The sequence below is a fragment of the Chironomus tepperi genome, unplaced genomic scaffold (assembly GCF_022539635.2).
Source record: "Chironomus tepperi strain 1889 unplaced genomic scaffold, CSIRO-AGI_Ctep_v1 contig_67, whole genome shotgun sequence".
NCBI lineage: Eukaryota > Metazoa > Arthropoda > Insecta > Diptera > Chironomidae > Chironomus > Chironomus tepperi.
The window spans coordinates 426,995-448,238 of record NW_027226189.1 but is presented as its reverse complement, the minus strand read 5'-3'; the positions used below and the strand labels follow the sequence as shown (position 1 = coordinate 448,238).

Sequence of the window (21,244 nt, the reverse complement as noted above, 5' to 3'; positions counted from 1 at the left end):
GAATGCTGCGAGTCAAGTTTCGTTAAGTTTTTATTCGTAACGGATTTTTAAAATTCAAATATTTTTTTTTAACGAAAGTTGGGGAAACGAAAACAATCAAAACGTGAACATAAGAAAAATTGTAAAATTTAATTAAAATGACGAGTATATTAAGGAATTGTAAGTAACAATACATTGTTAGTGTTTATAACGTGCCGGTACATATTATCTTATTATAATTTACAGCATTCCTGACGGCGCAATTGCCTAATTTGGCATTTAAAAGATTTAGAGGAAAAATTAATATCCAGGTAAACAAAGATTGTTATGAACATCCAGAAATGAAATGAAACCGTCTTTAATTCTTTTATTTTAGCGTCCGAAGCAACCCCACTTTCATAGAGCACTTATTTTGGCAATGACAAAGCCTATTTATCCAAAAAAGGAACGAGTTATTCCATGTCCATTAGATGAATCAAAATTCAAGAAGAAGGCAGTGGAAGTAAATCCATACGAAGTGATTTTGGCAAAAGAAGCTCGAAATTGGTTCGATCAATCAAAAATGGTTGGTATTGTACATATAAATCCAATTAATGGTGAGGAATTCTTCAAAGCTGCTGTTGCATTACACAAACAAGGCATGAAGATCAAAAAGTACGGAAATTCACTTCTTAAATTGGCCGTCCAGGACACAAAATACGAGTGCATATTGGAATTAAATCAAAACAAGTTTTTCTCGACCGGCTTCATCTTCTGTACAGAACATAACAAAGTAAATACAATGTTGAAAGTGCTGAAAAAGATTCCACAAATGACATTGCTCTGTGGTATCGCCGAAGGCCAATTGCTGTCCAAAAATGAATTTATTGCATATGGAAACATGCCAGATATTCAAATTGTACGATCTCAATTTGTTAATGTACTCAATTTAGCCGGAAGTCAGCTCGTACAAAATCTTCAAAGTCATCAAACAAATTTAGTCAACATACTTGATGCTCATGTACGTGAAAACACGAAAAGCGATGCTAAGGAAGTGAAAAATGAAAATAGTGAGTCGACAGAATCGTGAATGTGTTAATTAATCATAGTAGAATTAATAAATTGAATTAAATCAAGTTCCTCCTTAAGTTTCATTCAATTCTGAAAAGTAAGCATAGAAAGGCTATTTTGTGTTTTATGTAACAATATATATCTTTATGTCTTCATCTACAAATCTAATAATATCTAAAAAAAATCTTTCCTATTGAATATCAACAAGATAGAAAAATGTGAAAATAAGTTTTTTTGTTCTGATTTTTTACATAACATCACACAATTAACATTCTTATCTCATTCTGGATGGATTATGTGAAACAAAAAATAATAATATTCATCTTCTAACTCAACAAGCTCGGAATGCTCTACTATAAGAAAAACAAATTTAATTATCATCGTAATGATCTTTTAAGGATGGAACAAAAAGTTAGTCATAGGACTTCTTTCATGTGAGTCGATATCATGTCTGTCAACCGTCCAATTATGACTATCCAACAACAAAATTATCAATTAATTCTAACAAAATGACTCCCTAGCTGTTGTAGAACTTCGTACGAAAGTTGTTTTTAAGAAGGACTAGCGTCTCTGCAGCTATAAGCTCTTTTTCACATAGACTAGAACATGACTTGCTATTCTTCTTCTTGTCATTCTTAGAGAAATCAATGTTATAATTATTCTTGCTAGGCTGGAAATTGGCTGTACTTTCAAGCCATTTTGATAGCTCTGGTTTCTTGCAGTTATCAGGTAATTGATTGTTATTCATATTGTCATTGTCAATAATCATATTGTTATTAGTCTCATCGTCTAATCCACGAAGATATTTTTCCATAATATGATTCTTAAACTTATTTGGATTAGCAAAAAATTGCTTCTGTTGATCACTTTGTTGCATGTCATTTGTTGTTGATGAGATTTGAAAGCATTGTTGAGCTTGCGCTAGGAAATTCATAGCAAATTGTGTTGAATTTTGTGAATTAAAGAATGATCTCGTCGGCAGAGATTGAGCCATTGATGTTAGTGCTGCTTTGAATTGCTGATCATCAAAATGCATGTCATTTGTTTGTTTTGTTAAGTCCTGAGCTTCAGTATCTGAGTCTTGATCAAATGAATCAGAATCAAGTGATTCATGTCCATCACCCCAAATTGAATCGGCACTGTTAATCTCAAATTGCTCGACATTTCCACGAGCCGAAAAATTGTAATTTTTTATGAGATTCCCCCACGATTTCTTTTGCATGCTTGTGTTTTTCAACTTCCTCCGCCAATTTGCAAACCAGTTGCAGATCTGAGTGTACGTGAGACCTGAAAGAATGACATTTTTATAGACAATGAAGTACTGTTGGATTTATGGCACTCACCAGTTTCAACTGCAAGCGCCTTCTTCTCATCTCGACTTGGATATGGATTGTCTCTCCGTCTGACTAGCCAATCCTTTAATAATCTTTTAATTTCAGGTGTAAATAGCCTCTTAACGGGTCTGTCTGAATCACCATTTTGAGTCCACGACTTTCTGTAATGAAATTAAGGAATTATTAAAAATTGCTGGATTATTTGAGAATTATTGGATTAAAATTCCATACAGAAATGAAGCAAACCATGTGTGAAGTATTTATGAATGGTCAAAATATGCAGCATTCAAATGATAAATTCATCAATTATTAGTTATTATGGAAAATTCAAACGCGAAAAACTACAAAACGTTCTTGTTAGTTCAGCTAAAATCCACACAGTCATTATCATTTTAAATTCATTTACTGGATCTTCAAATTGTGTAAGATTAACAATTCTCAGTGGTGCATTTGCAGACTAGATAGCAAAAAGTTAAGACTTAAGGAACCAAATGTTTGTTTACAAGCTTTGGAATGTTGACAATTTAGATTTTTGTTAATATTCGTCATTAAACCACGAACTTTGTGTGATGATAATGATCTTCCTGTTCTTTAGGATGTAAAGATACAGAGTACTTATTTTAAAAGTTTGTAAAACACCAACAACTACATAAATTGATAATATTTCAAAAAACTAGAATCTTAAAAAAAATAAGTTCTAAAATTTGTACGTTAGCAGGCTTTGAGAATTGTTAGATCCAAGTTAATCAAATTTAGAAGGCAATGACTGTATGGAGCACATCACACGATGAAAGAAAAAAAGGGAAAATCCCTTTGTTACCGACCTAGAATTTTTTCTTATACGAATCGGTCTCATTTTCATGCTATCCATTCAAAAAAGTAGTCAGTATAAATTGAGACTTAATTAAAACAAAAACAATTTAATGTACTTTAACTATTAAATTTATATATTCGCAACTGCAGATAGTCTTCTAAAAAAAGAAAATAAGAAAAAGAAATGAAACAATAGAAAATAATTTACAGGTGTCTGTAGGCAAGAAGAAAACATGAAATTGCATCAAGGAAATCTGCTGATCAGCAACAACTGTTTCCCATTCACAAATGAAAAAAACTTTTATATACAGGCAGAAGAAAAGAAAAAAACAGGAGAAAAAAAAAGTTTGCAAACAAAAAACGCCTCAAATTTAAAAATAAACTCGTGTTAGCTGGCATTTTCATTTGCGTTAACAGCCTAATGTTTCGAATAATTACTGAGCATTGCCCAATGTCATCAAAATATTCTTATTTTCGATACATTGTGTCGCATGTTCGTCATCAGTTTGTTATGTGATTTTAAATAACGTGACACACAAAACACAAGGATTTGCGTCCATTATTATGTTTGTTGTTTGCTATTTGATTCAATGATCATGTTTTTTTCTCAACGACGTCTTCCTTTAACTGTAGAAGAAAATATATCAAGCGCCAGATCACAATCTAAGTTTTCTTCGTATGGGTGTAAATGTAATAAGAAAAATATATAAATATCAACTTGTTTTTTCATGTGTCTAACGTGATTTTCATGTAAGAGTGACTTTTCACAGCGATAAATTCATGAATTTTACTGTGTTTTAAATTGAGGCATTAATGACTTGAAGAGAAATGATTTTAAGCATCAACGGTTTTTGTATATTTGAAAATGAAATGATCAAAGTAGGTGTTTTTGCGTCTGTTTATAATTTATTCGTTGTAAATTTTTGTTTATTCAACAAAATATTAAATTTAATTAAAGTTTATTGTGTCTCGTGTGGTAAACAAATGTGTAAATGATTATGTGGTCACAAGTTCTTTGAAATATTGACAAAACAAGTGGGTAAGTGGCTTAAATTATCCATTTAAATGTAATTTATGATGATTTGTAAAAAACAATGTAAAAAGTTTGAAAATGATGCGAAAATTTTGTGAATTATTGAAGATTATGTTAGGGACAGCATTTAGATTTATTTTCTTGACAGTCCGGACTACAGTTAAGGCACCTTTTTTTTCTTCCGAGTCTAGCCTAGTAAATTTCTAAGTGATGAAAAGTCTAGATTGGTCTAGATTATTCACAAAATCATTTTAGATGATGCGAAATTCGTCAAAATGACGCAAATAATTTCATACATTTTAAAAAGTTCGTTAAATGATGCGATCAAGAAACTCACAAAAATGCATTTTTTTGGGTAGCATTTCAACAGCTGAATGATTAATGACACAAAATATCTCATATTCATCTGCTCGTGTAAATTTTGTTCCTCATCAGCTGCACATATTGTGCAAAAATATAACCCCGAAAGGATCAGTTAATAAATTAATTAACTACCACCCCCATTAAAAATTCATACAAGACATGAGAAATCAATCATCCCACATAAACTAGTTATCGCTTGAGTTTGAGTTTTTGCTAACAACCTACAACAATTTTCATTTGTATTTTCTTTTTCAACAGCATTCTTTTTCTATTTCGCATTTGTCATGTGAGTTTTCATGTTTTTTTCATTTCTTTCACATCTAATATCAGAACAGTCGCAAAGTCAGTGGTGTAGATGAAAAATTTTCATTTACTCGTAAAATATTTCGACTTTTAGTTGATCAGTTGGACTATGATTATTGTTGCACAAATATAACTTTGAAATCCACCTATTAATAGCCACTGAGTCTGAATATTTTTTTTAAAATAAGATAGCCCCGTACATATACGAGAAAGAGAAAAAACAAGCAAGCAAGCAGTAAGGAGAGATTAAAAATAAATGAAAACGACAAGAGTGAGATGAAGAAGGTTTGCGTTTTTCCAATGTCTTTTTTTTTTTCATGTAATGGTCAAAAATTTATTTTTGCACCAAAAATTTTCACATTTTTTTCGCATATTTTGGATAAAATTGAGACATGTTTTTGCACGACAGTTGCTGATTCAGACATTTTTGAGGACGATGCTGAGAAAAATGAGAAAACATCGAAAAGTTTTTAGTTTGTTTCTTTAACATGACTTTGAAAATAGAGACGAAATATTTTCATGTTACGTAAAATTTTATTTTGTTGTTTTGAGCTTTGCAGCTTTGGAAATTGTTCTCAATTACTGACTTGTTCCTTAGTTTTCATGTTTCGACACTTTAACAAAAATTCTTTATCAATTCCATGTTATTTCAATGTTTTTAACTCACCAAGGACACAATTTGCAATTTGCTACAAAATAGACCTTTTGAAATGCACAAACTTAATGTCAACAACTTTTTAATCTCATTCACAATTAAAACGCAATTTATGACTCGAAAACAGCAAAAAAAAAGTATATAAAATTTTTCTTCTAAAAAACACTGATCACTCGCGTAATTTACTTGTCGTCTTCTTATGTCTTTACTTTCCAACGACTGATGTTCATCTGAGATATATATTGAGGAAAGTCAAAATATAATGAAAATTTACGAATCGTTTGAATGTAACAAACACAAATGAGTGAAGCTCAGAGTGAACAACTTTTTTTTTTGTTCTTTTCTTTTGGGACTCGAGAAAATGAGTAGGAAAATTTTGCGAGTAGTTTGAACTGAGGAACGAACTTTTAATTAGTCAAGTAATTTGTTAAGTTGATGAGGAATTGGTTTGTGAAATATATTTAGTTAGAAGCAGTTAGAAGTGTTATTTCCTGTTTTAAGAGCTAATATTAATGACTTTTTGTAGATTTTGCTTCTTTATGGATGGAGAAATTTTGGGAAGTCTGGATTTTGGAATGGGTTGGATACAGATTTTACATGTTCGTTATATGAGCAGAAACCAATCAACCTAAATCGTTAAAAGCTAACTCTAATTCTTCTTCAAAAGTAGATAAAAAGCTTTAGTTCCTAGTCGATGGCTAAAAATAGCCATTTTTGCAGAAACATGCTCTAATCTACAAAAATCTAGACCTAAGATTGATAAATTTTCAAATTCCTAACTCAAATCTTATTCTTTTTTGATTTTCGAATGACCTACATGACAATCATTAATTCTCTAAGTTGGTCCTTTATACGCGCGATTTTCTCTAATTTCTCGCTTAAATTTTTGACTGGAAAACTTATTCCCACCGCGCACTCGATCGAGTAATGTTTTATTTTCATGTGAGAAATATTCTGTGTATCATAAAGTGGGTCAATTATCATGTGCAAGCTTGAATATCATAAATAAGTTGCAAAAAAAAAACTGAAAAATCACAGGTTTTTTGGCAGTATCATTTTGAAATGCGTAAACAGGAATGAATGTTCTCATGTATGAATTTGAGAAAATTTGCGAAGAAGGCATGAAGCTACTCACATGATAAGAAGGAGTTCATATCATGATCCCAAATTCCAATTGTTGCCCGAAAAATCAACGACAAAAATGATCAATCCAAAATATCGCAAAATAAACCCGATCAGCACTTAGTCTCTCGCACCGTCCCAACTGTTATTAAATTTGGTCAAACTCACCCAAATTTGATTTTTACCAAAATTTCCGATAACTACGTGATTACTCTTGAAAAACTCTCATCTACGCAAATTATCTACTATGTATGTATATCTGTAGCGAAAAACATTAATGTGTCAGTCAACTATGATATAATCACCTGTTTTTCAATTTTTACTCAGTTCATAAGATTCTTATTCAGTCGAGAAAAACATTAAAATTGTGATTCACAAATTTTTTTTAAGTATTTTGTTACTTCATTTGACACCATCGGACAGACAAAGTAAATTAGATGTCAATATTGCTTAGATTACGATAATCACGAGATTCTTTCTGAAAAATTCTGCTTTCTATATAAAAATCCCAGTTGTTCCTTTTCCACATAATTGCTAAAGCGTGCGTGTAGAATTTATGGCTTTTAAATTTTCTCGAAGATTGTTAGTGATAATTTCTGTGATAAGTGTCATTGGAAATAATTTATTTTCATCGGAGTTATGAATGTATTGAATATTTTCTTTTTGTTTTGACTTGTTTTGACACGTATTAAACGATTTTTAGGTATTTTATGTAGCTGAATTTGAGAATTTTTAGATATACAGCATTTAAGAATGGCTGTGTCTAGTTTTTTGATATTAAGGAACCAAAAAAACATCAGTGTAAATTATCGATGTCATTTTCCTCATGTTTTCAAAGTGCCTGTTTGTTTCGCACAATTAGATCCGCTATAAAAACATTTTATAGATCAAATTAGCAAACGAAGTCATTTAAAGTTAGCTGTGAAGTCAAAACAACTAATACAATATCTAATTTAGTTTGTCTGTCTTTTTGTCACAATGTATTTCCGTTTAAATAAGTCGTGTCTATTTTCGCACAATCACACAATCTCTTTAGTTTACTGAAACTTGACAATGACACACAAATCTTTAGCTTCTGTACTAGACCGGAATGCTTGCCTAGAAATGTTCTAGTATCATTTTATTAGAATCATACACTCGAAATTCGCAAATAAAGTGCTTAACGGTCATTTGAGATTTGAATAATATTTATTATGCATAGTTGAAACCCCCTTTTTCGTACAAAAGTTCAGTCTGTTTTTGAACTGCGAAGAATAAACATCAAGATTAATAAATAAACATTTTTGAAAGTAATTAAACTTATAAATAAATAACCACTGTGCTACACATCTATACAATGATAGAATTACAAAAGAAAGTATCTAAACCTACCTCAATTGAAACTAGCAATAAAAACAACGTTTTCAAAAGAAAATATTTCATCAATTGATAATGAGCCAGATGTTGTTATTCACACACAGGCAAGCGCAAAAACACAAAATTCATTTTACAAATCTTTCTAGAAACACGAAAACATATAAAATTTTAAATTTTATAGAGGAAAAAGAAGGAAACTGAAAAACATCAACGCACGAACTGAGGAAAAAAAAATTCCCAACGATCAGTGAAAATTTCCTTGAGCGCTTTTTCTCAGAGAAGCTTGTGACGCTCAGCTTTAAAGCTTGAAACGCTTGAGTGAGCTTAATAAATTGAAACTTTGAAGATCGTTAAGACTTTGAGGGAATTTTCTTGTTTTGAACAGTTTCAATTGAATTTTATATGATATTTTATGACATTTAATGAAGTTTTGTGTGAAAATAATGTCAGGGATTATCTACAAATAACGTTTTTATGTCTTTTTTCTGTTAACAAGCTTCAAGTATTAAGGTTATTCAATACTCATTTCTATAAATTTAAACATTGATGTCTAATTTCTAGCAACTTTGTGATATCCTGTTTTTGAATGTTTCAATCTCATTGAACACAATTTAACTGCTTGTACCGATCGAAATTTCCATGTTAATTCGCTTAACATCAATATCAGTGAATAATTTCCTGAAAATATTACTCGAAAATCAGAATATTTTGTAGATTAATAGAAACTTACTGGAACTAAAATAAGTTTTAGATAAAAAAAACTGCGCAGTTTAAGTCTGAAAAAAACAAACATTAAATTCAATTGCTGTAAAAATTCAATAAATCTCAAGTTTATCTTCTCGAATAGCTCAAAAACATTTACAATATAATATATTTTATTATTTTTAACATTTTTTTCTACAATAATTTTTACAAAGTAATATTTCGAATCAGAAATGCATAAGTCTAGATCTCTACGTATATATAATAATGATGAAATAGCACCTAATATTTTTTGTTAAGCAACAAAAATTAGTGCAATTTTAAATTTTTTATAAACCTTTTCAAAAGGCAAACATAGAACCCTAACAAGCAATGATCATGCTCACTATTTATATCTGTGATGCTATGTCATATGTGTCTCCTAGAGAAAGGCTTTTTTTTCATAAGATTTTGATCATCAAATAAGCTCTCTTTTTTTCTATAGCAAAAAAAGAGGAAAATTCATTTTCCATAAGTGGAGAATAAATGTTAGCACTAGAATCATTTTGCTCCTACAAACTACATGACATCGATTAATATAATAATATTCTGTGGTTATTCCTTTAATGTTCACCAACTTCGCGGAGTTCACGATTGCCCAATTCTAATGGTGGCCTGAAGTTGTTGACAATCTTGCCTGGATCTTCTTCAACTGAGTCATAGACTAGCCAGTTTTGTTCATTACATGGACATTCGTCATTAACATCATAGCGTCTAAGCTCACGGAACAAGTTAATTTGTTCAGATGAAACAAACATTGGTTCCTTGAATAAAATCCATGTAACACTTTCATTGAATGGTGGGGTTGTTAGACTTCCTTCATATGTCCAATATGCTTTGTTTTCTGGTAGAAATTTGGCAATATCAACTGACTTAAGCGTAATCTATTTTTGATAAATGTTGATTGTTATTAATTGATTTTTTATTTTCAAAATTAATCATTTACTTACTCTGTCACCCTTATGTCCAATGTATGGCATAAGTTGCGCAATTTGGTCCAATTCTTCATGTGGACTTCCGACCTGAGTGATTTTAAATGTTTTATTAGAATTTGTAATTGAATTTTATGGAATTTGGGATATTCAGTCAAAATCCAACAGAGTTGACAATGAATATGCAAATTGCCAATTTGTCCGAAAACAGGAACTATGTCAGAGGTATCCTTACCTTCAAAAAGACACCCAACACTGCCAATCCATCTGGATGACCTGCGGCCTCTTGGAACGAATTATATTTGGTAGAATTCCAATGAACAATGTGAAGTTCAGCCGAAAAAGATTGACCGTCAACAGTGTGTTCACTTCCGCGACCATCAGAGCATCTATTATAAATGAAATTGAATTAATAAATAGAGCTAAACACCAAAAATAGCATTTAATTACCCCCAGTGGCAATGGAACTGTTCAATCACATATTTATCATTGTTTAGTGGTCCGCCAGTCAATTCCGATCCTTTTGCATTAACATCAACTCTCCAGCAATATCCAGGATTGATCAAGCATTTGACATTTTCAGGAACATAGGTCCATCGTAGTGGATTGACTTGTAAGTCTGTACTTTGCTTTGTCTGCGAAGTAATGATGTTGACTGGCGATTGACGGACGCCATTTGCTAATGGAAACTTTTCGTGCCATTTTTCTGGGCCTATGTGATTAAAGAGACATAAATTATTATATGTTTATCAGTTAAGCACGAGATGTCAACTCCCGTGCAAAATCATTGGACGTTATCAGCACGTGAACTTGCAGAAAGCTAAAGACTCTGACGAAATAAATAACTCAATCAATCAATCATTAAATTTGATTTTGATACAAAAAGCCGCGCAATTGTTGATAAATTTAATTAATTCCAATTGAGATAAGCTGTATGCTTAAAGGTTGTTAAGATATATCTGGATTACGGCATCTTTTTGGTTGCGCTATTTTGTAAATTCCTTATCAGTCAGACACTTAGTTTAATAGGTGATAAGATATATACCGGAATAGAAAAGAATTTGACTGACTCAAGTCGCTATAAGTAAACAATTACCTTACTCACTTTTAAATACATTCTTAAACAACCTTGCGGAACATACAACCATATCAAGAGCTTAATACATTCTCAATTACCACTCAATATTTCATTTCCATTTACGTTATTTATCAGTTACAATTATTTTACACTAATTAATTAACAAATATCTATTTAAAGCAATCTGAATATTATTGCGTGATCGACCGTTTTATTCATTATTTGGTGACAATTTTCATATAAATTGTAAAGTGTCCATTGGGGTTATTTAAATAAATAATTTACGAAAATGAATGACGAAATATACAAATTTAGTTATTTAGATTTTTGACGAGGGTTCGTAAATTTTTATAAGCAGAGTTGGACATGAGGAGAGGAAATTGAATTGGTTTGTTGTACAGACAGTATGGAATCGCAATTTATGAGATAAGATAGGATTATAAATAGATATAATGGGTTGAGTTAATACTTAATAAAGCTGAATTCAGCTTGTGGTATTGAATTAGGATTTTTGGACTGAATTCAGCTTTGTTGTGTTGAATTCAGCTTAAGAATTCAAGTTTAGATTGCTGAATTCAATATCATTTACTGAAATAATGTCCGATTGCGCTGAATCTAGCTGAAAAGAATTCAATTCCTTTTAAAATCATTCAGCAATGATTGATTAATTTAAATTGTGTTAATTGCTTCAAAATCACACTGCACAATACTAGTTCATTCTAAATTTTGCCTATTTCTCAAGATTTATATTCAATTCATCACAATAGAACTGATCAGTGTTGATTTATTATTAAATTCAAACCAATCATCCTATTTCATCTTCAAGTTCATTATCCAACCATGTCCCATAACTTTGAACGAAATGAATTCGTATGGTCATTTTAATTTGTCACATCCATTAGGGGCAATTGAGTTCAATTGAATCCGGAGATGTTTATAGCCCACCGCAATTTTTATGAGTTGAATGATAACAAACAAAATGTTTTTAAACTTTCATTTATTTATTGCTCAATTAGCACATTCTGTTCATCATAAAGAACTTCTTAATTGAATGTCGTCGACGATTCTTAATTTGTGGGTGCTAAATAATTAAAAATACATTTTGAACACTTTGTTATGTAAAGTATTAATTGTGAATCAATTTTCAATATCAATTAACTGTACAAACAAGAAAAAGTCTTTTGTAACCAAAATAATTAACAATTAGAGCTTTAAATTACAGCACGGAATGTACAAAATGGGAGCATTAAAATACAATTAAGAATTTTGGTGATTCTTATTATTGATGAAATTCTAAGTTAGGTAATATTTTTGTAAGAAATAAGAACCTTTGTTGATTCAGCACTTCCGATGTTGACTTTATGACTAACAGACTCAAAAACAATTGAATCAACCTCAAAATAGCCATGAATTTTTTATCATTATAATTTAAATTATTTTCACTAATGACCTTTCGCGGTTTTTGAACTCTTGTTATTCTTGATTGTCTCATGTCTGAGTAATACTCAAGTTTGAGTTTATAAAATATATTTAAAATAGTATTGTTATTAAAGTAATACTTTTACATCTTATTGTAGACAGCATGCACCTTTTATGGAATGAGAGGATTTCTGAGAGAAGGTTTGTCTCAGTACTGTGCCTAACTATTGTATTATTTATTATTATTGGATAAATGATTATCTATAACTTTTTATATTTTCGTTTTATTATTATTTGTGTAATTATCGGAATCCTTGTTGTTTGTTGAGAATGTTAATAAGTCGCAAATGCTTGAAGGTGAAATAAGGAAAGACAATTAACAGGAAGAGACAGAGGACTGTCCTTTGAAATAGAGTAAATATAGTTAATGTCATCATTATTTTCTGTTGATTTTATCATTGCGTGTCCAAAGTTATTGAGGATGAAGTAGATTAATAGAATAATTGGATTATCGCAAGTAAAATTTGATAGATCCAGTCAAATTGAAAGTACTTGAAGAAAAACGGAAGTTGTGGAACTAAGAAATAAATAGGAAAATTTAATAAGGAAGCATAACCTCTAAATTTCAAGGATTTAAATGAAAAATCTACCCACAATCCAGTTTTAACCTTTACAATTATAGCAGATGTTATACCATAAAGCAGTGCTGTCCGAATTGTGTGCCGCGGCACACTAGTGTGCTATGAACCACATACCGTGTTTGGTATCGGCTGTGGCTTATCACCAATGTGTGTCGTGACACAGAATAAATTGAACAACACTGGCATAAGCAATGAAGTCACTCAAAAGCCATCAGTATGACTTATTTACATCCAATAAAAATCAAGTTTCTAAAGCTTTTCTCCGGACTATAAAACTTTACACAAAGCTATAACTTTACATTCTCTCATTTCCATGAGCACATTAAAATGTAACTTGTTGACGAAATTTGCAGACGCCTAACAGCTTATTAGTCATAAATGCTATTTTTTGCTCATTAACATTTATATTTACAAAATAAGAAATGCGCTTAAATTAACAATATTTTACGACTATTTTTCAATCTGTTGTTTACTTCTTCAGATGCTTGCTTATTTATTTACATATTTTCTGAACCATAATGGTATTGGTTACAGTACCGAGAAACTGGCTTAAGGAAACCTGTTATAAGTATCTGGAAGTTTCTACCATAAACAAGATTTGCTGCAAAATAAGCTAATAAAAAGTTCTTTCCGCGGAAATAATTAATTCCACAAATACAATCATGTAGATTAACGAAAGTCATATTTTATAAATGTATATTAACTACATATTTATACAAAAATCTCGTGAATTTCATCACTATCATTATGAGTAAGAGAGTCGTCGTCATATGGCATGACAAATCGTGCGCCAAAACGAGATTTTCTTACGTCTCGTGACTCTACATTCAAACATATTTATTGTTAATATGATCAGTAAATAAAAATACATAGCAGTTCGAATAGTTATGTGAAGGAAAGATGCAATGACCCGTTCAGCGCATTAGTGTGCGTTTTTTCATTCTCTTTTGACTTGATTGCCAAAAAAAAGTAGGCAATAAAAATCAACGAATGAGAAATAAAACGACTGACAAAAATAATGTTTTATGGCATCAAAAAATGTGCAGTTGTTGTTTCTCTTTCTGCATTTATTTATCTGCTCAGATTGGGAGTCGTTCATAAATGAGGATCTCAATCTCAAATACATCTCAGGTAGCAAATGTCCTGAAGGATTATCTCGAATAGCACTAGTCGGTTAATCGATCTAAAATCTAGCACCAAGTCAGAGTCAAACTGATCTGATGATGGAATTTAGACCGATTAATCGATTTGTGCTATTCAGATGTAATTCAAATCATCACATAACTAATGTCCCACCCAGAAATATTGGACATCACTAATGAATGACCCCACTTGTGATATTTATTCAAGTCATTGTTTATGTAATTTATTGCATGTGTATTTATGCGTAAAAGAAGAAAAAGTTGCAATGTTGTCTCTCTTGAAAAAGTGATCAGTGTCACGTACAACTGGGCTGCCATGCTAGGTAAAAGTTTCAACTTATGGATGTCGAAAGTCTGACAAGATTCTTATTATTTTTTAGGTAAAAGTGAATGCAATGCTGATTTGAATTGCTTTCGAAATTTTCGAATGTTTTGACTTTTTTTGTAAAATTTCAATTTCTTAATTCTCTAATTTAAATTTAAAATTCAAAAAACCGTTAAAATTTCAATTTTAGAATTTATTTAAAAAATTCAAAATTTTGAAAAATTTCAAAAAAAAAATCGTTCTAGTTTACAATCCTCGATATTCTCGCATACCAAACTTTGCACTTACTGATACGTGAAGATATTTTATAGTGACGAAAAAGAAATCTTGTTTTGTGCCTGACTAAAGTATAAATATTTGCGTCGTTAATAAAGTTTATTACTAAATTGACTTTCAAAATCTTATTGTTTGTTTTTCACAGATAAAAATTGAAATCAGACATGAATCTGCAAAATTGATTTTCAGTTGCCATTTTTCAGTAGCCTCAAATTGTATGAAATAATAAGCAGAAGTAATAAAAAATAAATTTAATTTCCATTCGGAACTCGGCGATTTAAATGAAAGAATGAAAAAAAAAGTGTCATTAAATCTGTGATTCACAATTCTCTAACATGATCGGATGAATTGATGTTGAGCAGCTTAAAACAAGTTGTTTAGAACAAATTGTTCTGTCATTGGCGACGTATTGTCTGCTAAACTATTTTTTATTAAGCACACGAATCGTGTTTTTTGATTAAAACAAGTCAAATTGATTTTGTTTTTAACTAGAATGTCACATGACTTCAGGAAAAAAATGTGAATTGACACAAGATCAGGTTTGAATGAGGAATATCAGCAAACATTTGAATATTCATTTGATTTAATGAATCATAACAGAATTTATTTTTAGACTGATTCATATTTGGAACGAAACCTGATTTTAGACATGGATATTCTTATCTTAAGCAGTAAATTAGCTGTGAAGCTGAGATATATGTTATGAGGTTTTTTAGACATTCTGAGAAATTCTGTATAAAGTTTGTTCATTGGTATTGGAGTTTAAAAGGCAGAATTGGTATGGGATTTTTTGGTTCATGCAAGGTTCGATTAGTGATGTGAATATCAACTGGAATTAAGTATAGTTTGGGATTTCCCAGAGAATGAGGAACCTTTGTCCATTTCTGTATAATGATAAATTATCGATCTTTGCAAAATTCGAGGTTATTTAGAAAATCCAGTCAGTTTTAGATTACTAACTTCAAGTGTAAGCTATAAACCAAGAATTTCATATTGATCAATGAGCTTGAAATAAGGAAGATTCCAAAACTTTAAACCTAAATATCCACTCTGACTTCATTTTAACGCGTACTTTTACTTAAGACGCAATGGAATAAGCAAATTACCGCGGGAAATTCCCATTTTACACATTAATTCTTTAATGTTGTTAACATTTGCTGGATCACCTTGTATTGGATGTACATAATTGATGACTTGTTTGTCAGTTCTGTTAAATATCTTTGCAAAATTCCTAAATTATCACTTCTGTACATTGAGATTGCAGAATCTTTCATATTAGCCTTTCATTGTTCTTAAATGACTTTCGAAAATAAGATCTTAATCCGAGTGACGCAAATGAAGATGGCTGCGACACGGATTTTTAAAGGCTCCGCTAAACCTCTTTTATTAACACCAAACAGAAGCCGCCATTTGGTGATCATATGCCTAGCGAAGCCTTTAAAACTCCGTGGCGGAACCTTCTTCATTTGCATCGCTCGGGTAATTCTTGCATGACCTTACAAGTTCCTTCAAGACGAAAGCCATAAAAAATATATTTTTATTCCATAAAGTTGAAATATTTTGGCGCTGCTGATTAACTTGCCAAGAATGTCTGATCATACTGTTCCATATACAATAACTTTTCGCGTAATACAATGAAAGCAGAATGCAATGAGGAGATCATATGAGAGAATTATTTATAGCATATCTAATAATAGCCGACTTTTTTTGGAATGAATAGCTTTCATCTTTTATTCTCTTACAGTTCGTGTGTTTTGATTGAAATTTTAATTACGTTGTAATTGCTCATTTGATTTTATCATATAGAATTATTTTCCTATCTAAATAGAATCTCTTGGGGGTACGCGAGTAGGTGATTGACGTATGAAGTTATGTAAACATATCTATTTGTTAGCACTTTACGGTAGTTGATTATCAGATAAATCGCATATCTCGTGAAGTCAATTAACTCATTTTTAAGTTTGCCTAAAACTCGGGCTCCACAACAGATGTTCCAATAATTATTTTTTTTTATGGAGAACTTGCGAATTGATGATCTTGTTTTGAGTATCCGCTTGAAAACAAAAAAATTCATGAAACGCATGTCGTAATTAACACATTCTCCAGTATTTAATTATATATGGATGATAAAATTGAATTAGCGATATTATACCTTAATTGAGACTAAACTGGGTATCAGGCTTTTGTTTCTGTAATTCTATCGATATCTGATATGGAAGTCATTATTTTGAGATGTTTTATAATTAAGGAGTTTGTACTGTATATCCTTAAAGGTGCAGGTTAAAGTCGTGCCTAGATGAAAATCATTTAGAGACGAGTTTTGTTAGAGAACAATCAATTCCATATCTATCGATGATCTCACGACGTGCAATGACTGACATAAGATAGACAACTCTAGCAACAGCTAGCTGCACATGCTTATATAAATTTGTAAACATTTCTCATCAAATTCGATCTTTCAAACAAAAAAGTTCGTTGACAACATCAAATTGTTCGCAGATCGTGTTCGCTGACTTCAAATATATTGTAGACGTAATATGATGCGAATTTTATGTTCTTCTCGTGCACTAATTGACAATAAAAGTGGGCTATTCTTTGACAATGTCCGCAAAATGAGCAGCGAAAATATATTTTTCTTATTTTCCGCAATCATTTCTCTTTTCTTCTTTAATCGTTGTTCTGTGTAGTCTCACTTACACGTTTGATACGTAAACATATGTTCAAGGAGATTCCATCAATCAGTTATCATGTTTTGTGGGCGGGCTTGGAACTGTTAAGAGTTTCGCACGTATACAACGTTGTAGGGGGAGATTGAGGGATGTTATCACGTAGACCAGAACTTGAAGTTGACTTGGATTTTTTTTGGACTCAGGTCGAATCAACTCCATGTGGAATTCGTGTCGACTTCAAGTTCTAACTTAGATTGTGGTTTGAGGAAATATTTAAGGAAGTTGAACGTTGTATGCTGCATGCTAAATGCAGCTTCAAGAACACTTAGCTAGTTAACAGTTGGTCAATTCCTCTATTGCAGTAGCATTGCAACAAAAAGTAAATTTGACCATGCATGATTAATTGCTACTGTAAAACCTACTGTATGTTTACATTAGGAATAATCTATTTGAAGCTGTGATTTTTTCCTAGGAATTAATTATTGTTTAGTCACATGATATCTTTCAAGGAATATCACATGAATTTGAAAGGGAAACCCTGAACAAATCTCATCTAAACAGATCAATTCAATTTACTGCTTTCAATTTATCCACGTGCAATTCTCAATTGCTAATAATATAAAAAAAATCAATTTATTGTTATTTGTGGTTTTCTGACTTGAACTCGATTTTTCTCAGGCATGAAAATTTCAAATAAAAAATTTTAATTTACTTTTCAATTCCACTTCAAAAAAAGAAGACTATTTATTTTGTCTTTCGTACGTCAGAGGACTCAATGACTGATTGATCTATAAATTAATAAAACAATTTTCATCAATAAGCATTAAAGGTGTTGATGCTTTTATTGGAAATGAGTATTTACTTCAAATTAGAACTGTCATGAAAAAAAACCATTAAGGAATGAAATTGCAATTGTCAATTAATTGAGATATTTAATGATAGAAATGTGTATTTAATGCCCACATGCTAGATGCCAATTCTGTGATGACTTTTGTCAATCAATCAAAAATTTTAAATTGTTTTTCAATTTTCTATCATATTAAAGGAAAAGTACTGAAGTATATATCATAATGTTATTGAGAATTTGTTATGTTATGTCTTATTGACACTCAGAAGCACATCGCAAGTAGCACTCATCATGTCATCATGCAATTATCAATATCATATATTGCCATTGTACATTCCATTAATAATGTAGATCAATGTTCTGATAAATAAACTGTTTTCAACGTGATGTCTTAAAAAATACCTTCAAAACGTGACGTTTAAATTATTTGATAAGACGATTTTTATCTCATCCCCTTAGGTCTATAAACATGACAAGCTTGCTTATTGTTTTATATGGCAATAATATAAATGAGTGAAAAAAAATATCGCACTATAATTATGTGTCATAAGTTTATATTTAAAAGATGTAGCAATAGCATTAAATATGAAATGACAACAAGTTTGTAGAACTGCGAATCACGTGAGACATCAAACATCCGAAGGGAAGTAGAAAGGAGAACCTGAGCAATGCAATGTAAAGGAGAATGTTAAAAACCGCGTTTTTTCAATTTTCTAAGCAATTAAATCTAAAAAGTGTGACTGTCAATTACGCAATACAATTTAATATAAATTCCAGTATATCCCATTTAATTTGCATTCTCAGTCGCATTTGTTTATCATCCGCTTTATCCATTTAAATGTATTTAATGAATAATTCTTCACACTTGCCACAACTTCTCATAAATTTTCCTCATATGATTCATTCCATGACAATGAAACTCTTGTTGTTGTTGCTTTTAATGCATTTTAGCAAAATTCAAATTCTTTTCAATATTTCGTAAAGTAAATTTGCTAATAACTCCTTGCGGTAACTTGTTTTTTTGCACGTTTGACTTCTTAGAATTGAGTTTTTGTATTTCCCCAAACTGTGTCGAAAGTTAATTAACATTTTTCGGGGACTTTTTGTGACAAAAGATTGAGAAGCTTGAAATTTACCTGAAATAATTTGTTTACTGAACAAACTTTTTGTACTGAATAACATTTTTTGACGCTAACTTCACGTCATGTAACCAAATTTAAACTAAATTTGTCAGTTGACAATTCTCAGAAAATGTCAAAACTAAATTAATCAAATGACGTGCAGTAATGTGAATTTATTAATGACAATGAAAGTTTGCGATTGTAGAAAACAATTCAGCAACAAAAATGCACTTATGACTATCATCGTTGCTCCGGAAATGAGTTTACTCTCTCCAATAGTTTCATTACTTTCAAATAATGTTTACAAATACTGTTTGGTGCACGTGTAGAGGCACATTTACTTTTTTTTGGCCGTTAATGCATCCACAAAAAATATATATGAAAAGGTTATCGATATAAATAGTAAACATCAACTTGTTATTCTTATAATAATTTAATGGATTGAGTTATTGCGTCGAGACTTGTTGGAAATGTCATAAATTTTTAACATACCGTTTTCAGTTGTATATCCCCAATCGTGGCTCATTTTCTGCTGATTCTTATCAAATTGTTTTTTAATTCACGGTAAATTTTCTATTTTAATAAATTTAATTTTTTTTTTGTTCAACTTATTGAACTTAGCAGGCGATTTGTTAATGAAACTCTAAAAAAATTGCTTCAGTTGCTTTTTTATTTACAAAGTGAACGGTGAGCGATTAAAGTGAAAACAATTATTATTCAATAACTTCAAAATGTACTCCGAAACGATCGACTTCTTCCAGAGGTATCTATATTCACACTAAATGACTTCAACAAACTAAAAGAGTAAGTAAATCCAACAAAACTTATATATTTTCTGCTATGTCTGTTTTTCTCTTTTCATTACAACATGCATGCATGACTGTGTGAGTGACTAAGTGATAATACAATATTATTATGGAGCATTTGTTTCTGTTTGCAGAGCGGCTGATGAGAATGTTATGTAAAAATGCTCTATCCTTCATCATACGATCATTGCTTCAACAATCGGAAAAGCCGATGTTTGTAGCTTTTTTGTTGGCCTAGGACATGATTATTTATGAGTTTTTTAACACTTTTGTTTCTGTTCTATATTCTTTAAACTTTTGGAAAATTCTTTGTTGATATGTTAAGATGTATTGTCAATACCAATGCATTTAATCCTCAATACAATTGCTTATTGCATAGCTTCTCTAATTAAGTACCATGACTATTGTTGCACCAATACACACACGTAAATCTCTCAATTTTAAAGAATATCCAAACATTTTAAGTGACGTTGTTTATGAATGATGAATGTATAGGAACGAACAAAGGTTGATTTTATGCTTGAATGTATGTGATTTTCTCTGGAACCTTCTATGCAATGACGTGTTTTTTGGGAATTTTAATGCATTTTTATGGAATTTCGTAATATATTTTAGAAATTTCAACAATTTTAATGACATTTAATTCCATTTAATGACATTCTATGTCTACTTTCCAATATGTCTATCAAAAACAGACAAATGAGCAGAAATGTCAACAAACTTAACCTCAAATACAATCTCGAGCAACAACTCTGTCCAGCTGAGAAGACGACGTACATTGTATGACTTTATGAGCTTTTCATACACAGACTAAACTTTTGTGAAAGTTATTAAGTGCTATAAATACTTTTGCGTACAGCAATTGTGTATATTCATTGCCATTAAGATTTCATCGGCGTTTTTGTAAACAAAACATATGGACGAAAAATGAGTTTTGAATATTATTGGTTATTTAAGCTGCCAAAAATTCATTCAGAATTTATCTGGTGCTGTTTAATCTTTTAAGTATGAATATTGATTTGATTGAGGTGTTAAAACAATTTTAAAAGTGATGTATCCATAAAATTTGTATATAGTCACAAGTCGGTATTCGTCATCATTCCGGTGCGATTCTGGCATGATGCAGGATTTAAACTGAAACCGGCACAAAGTCAGAGTCACATGTCACGTGATTTACAAGTAAATAAAGTAAATGAAGGGATTTACCAGTAAATAGTCATACTACGTATGCATATGCAA

At 30.8% G+C, this 21,244-nt stretch overlaps 3 protein-coding genes across 3 annotated transcripts; 1 reads left to right on the top strand and 2 right to left on the bottom strand.

Annotated features, from left to right (window-relative positions):
• Positions 1-72: 72 nt before the first annotated feature.
• mRpL10 (mitochondrial ribosomal protein L10) lies at positions 73-1,094 on the top strand. Its single transcript, XM_070653083.1, has 3 exons — positions 73-159; positions 226-290; positions 356-1,094. The coding sequence occupies exons 1-3, from the start codon at positions 138-140 to the stop codon at positions 1,046-1,048; spliced, it is 780 nt and encodes a 259-aa protein (XP_070509184.1). The 5' UTR covers positions 73-137; the 3' UTR covers positions 1,049-1,094.
• A 78-nt stretch (positions 1,095-1,172) lies between these two features.
• Positions 1,173-5,801, bottom strand: LOC139100482 (uncharacterized). The gene is made up of 4 exons (XM_070653081.1): positions 5,543-5,801; positions 3,188-3,334; positions 2,373-2,524; positions 1,173-2,316 (listed from the first exon to the last, which is right to left on the bottom strand). Exons 2-4 carry the CDS (start codon positions 3,232-3,234, stop codon positions 1,547-1,549), a joined length of 969 nt encoding a protein of 322 aa, XP_070509182.1. The 5' UTR covers positions 3,235-3,334; positions 5,543-5,801; the 3' UTR covers positions 1,173-1,546.
• Positions 5,802-8,865: 3,064 nt separating this feature from the next.
• CAH1 (carbonic anhydrase 1) lies at positions 8,866-20,004 on the bottom strand. Its single transcript, XM_070653082.1, has 5 exons — positions 19,692-20,004; positions 10,132-10,393; positions 9,917-10,070; positions 9,700-9,771; positions 8,866-9,633 (listed from the first exon to the last, which is right to left on the bottom strand). Exons 1-5 carry the CDS (start codon positions 19,723-19,725, stop codon positions 9,313-9,315), a joined length of 843 nt encoding a protein of 280 aa, XP_070509183.1. The 5' UTR covers positions 19,726-20,004; the 3' UTR covers positions 8,866-9,312.
• Between the last annotated feature and the right edge of the window lie 1,240 nt (positions 20,005-21,244).

Excerpts from the sequence above, each read along its gene's own strand:
- mRpL10 (XM_070653083.1), top strand. The coding sequence starts at position 138 with ATGACGAGTATATTAAGGAATT. Across the intron at positions 160-225 it reads GACGAGTATATTAAGGAATT|CATTCCTGACGGCGCAATTG; the intron begins GTAAGTAACAAT and ends TATAATTTACAG. Across the intron at positions 291-355 it reads GAGGAAAAATTAATATCCAG|CGTCCGAAGCAACCCCACTT; the intron begins GTAAACAAAGAT and ends CTTTTATTTTAG.
- LOC139100482 (XM_070653081.1), bottom strand. The coding sequence starts at position 3,234 with ATGGATAGCATGAAAATGAGACCGATTCGTATAAGAAAAAATTCTAG. Across the intron at positions 2,525-3,187 it reads CGTATAAGAAAAAATTCTAG|AAAGTCGTGGACTCAAAATG; the intron begins GTCGGTAACAAA and ends ATTTCATTACAG. Across the intron at positions 2,317-2,372 it reads GGCGCTTGCAGTTGAAACTG|GTCTCACGTACACTCAGATC; the intron begins GTGAGTGCCATA and ends TCATTCTTTCAG.
- CAH1 (XM_070653082.1), bottom strand. The coding sequence starts at position 19,725 with ATGAGCCACGATTGGGGATATACAACTGAAAACG. Across the intron at positions 10,394-19,691 it reads GGGATATACAACTGAAAACG|GCCCAGAAAAATGGCACGAA; the intron begins GTATGTTAAAAA and ends TTAATCACATAG. Across the intron at positions 10,071-10,131 it reads CAGTTCCATTGCCACTGGGG|ATGCTCTGATGGTCGCGGAA; the intron begins GTAATTAAATGC and ends CATTTATAATAG.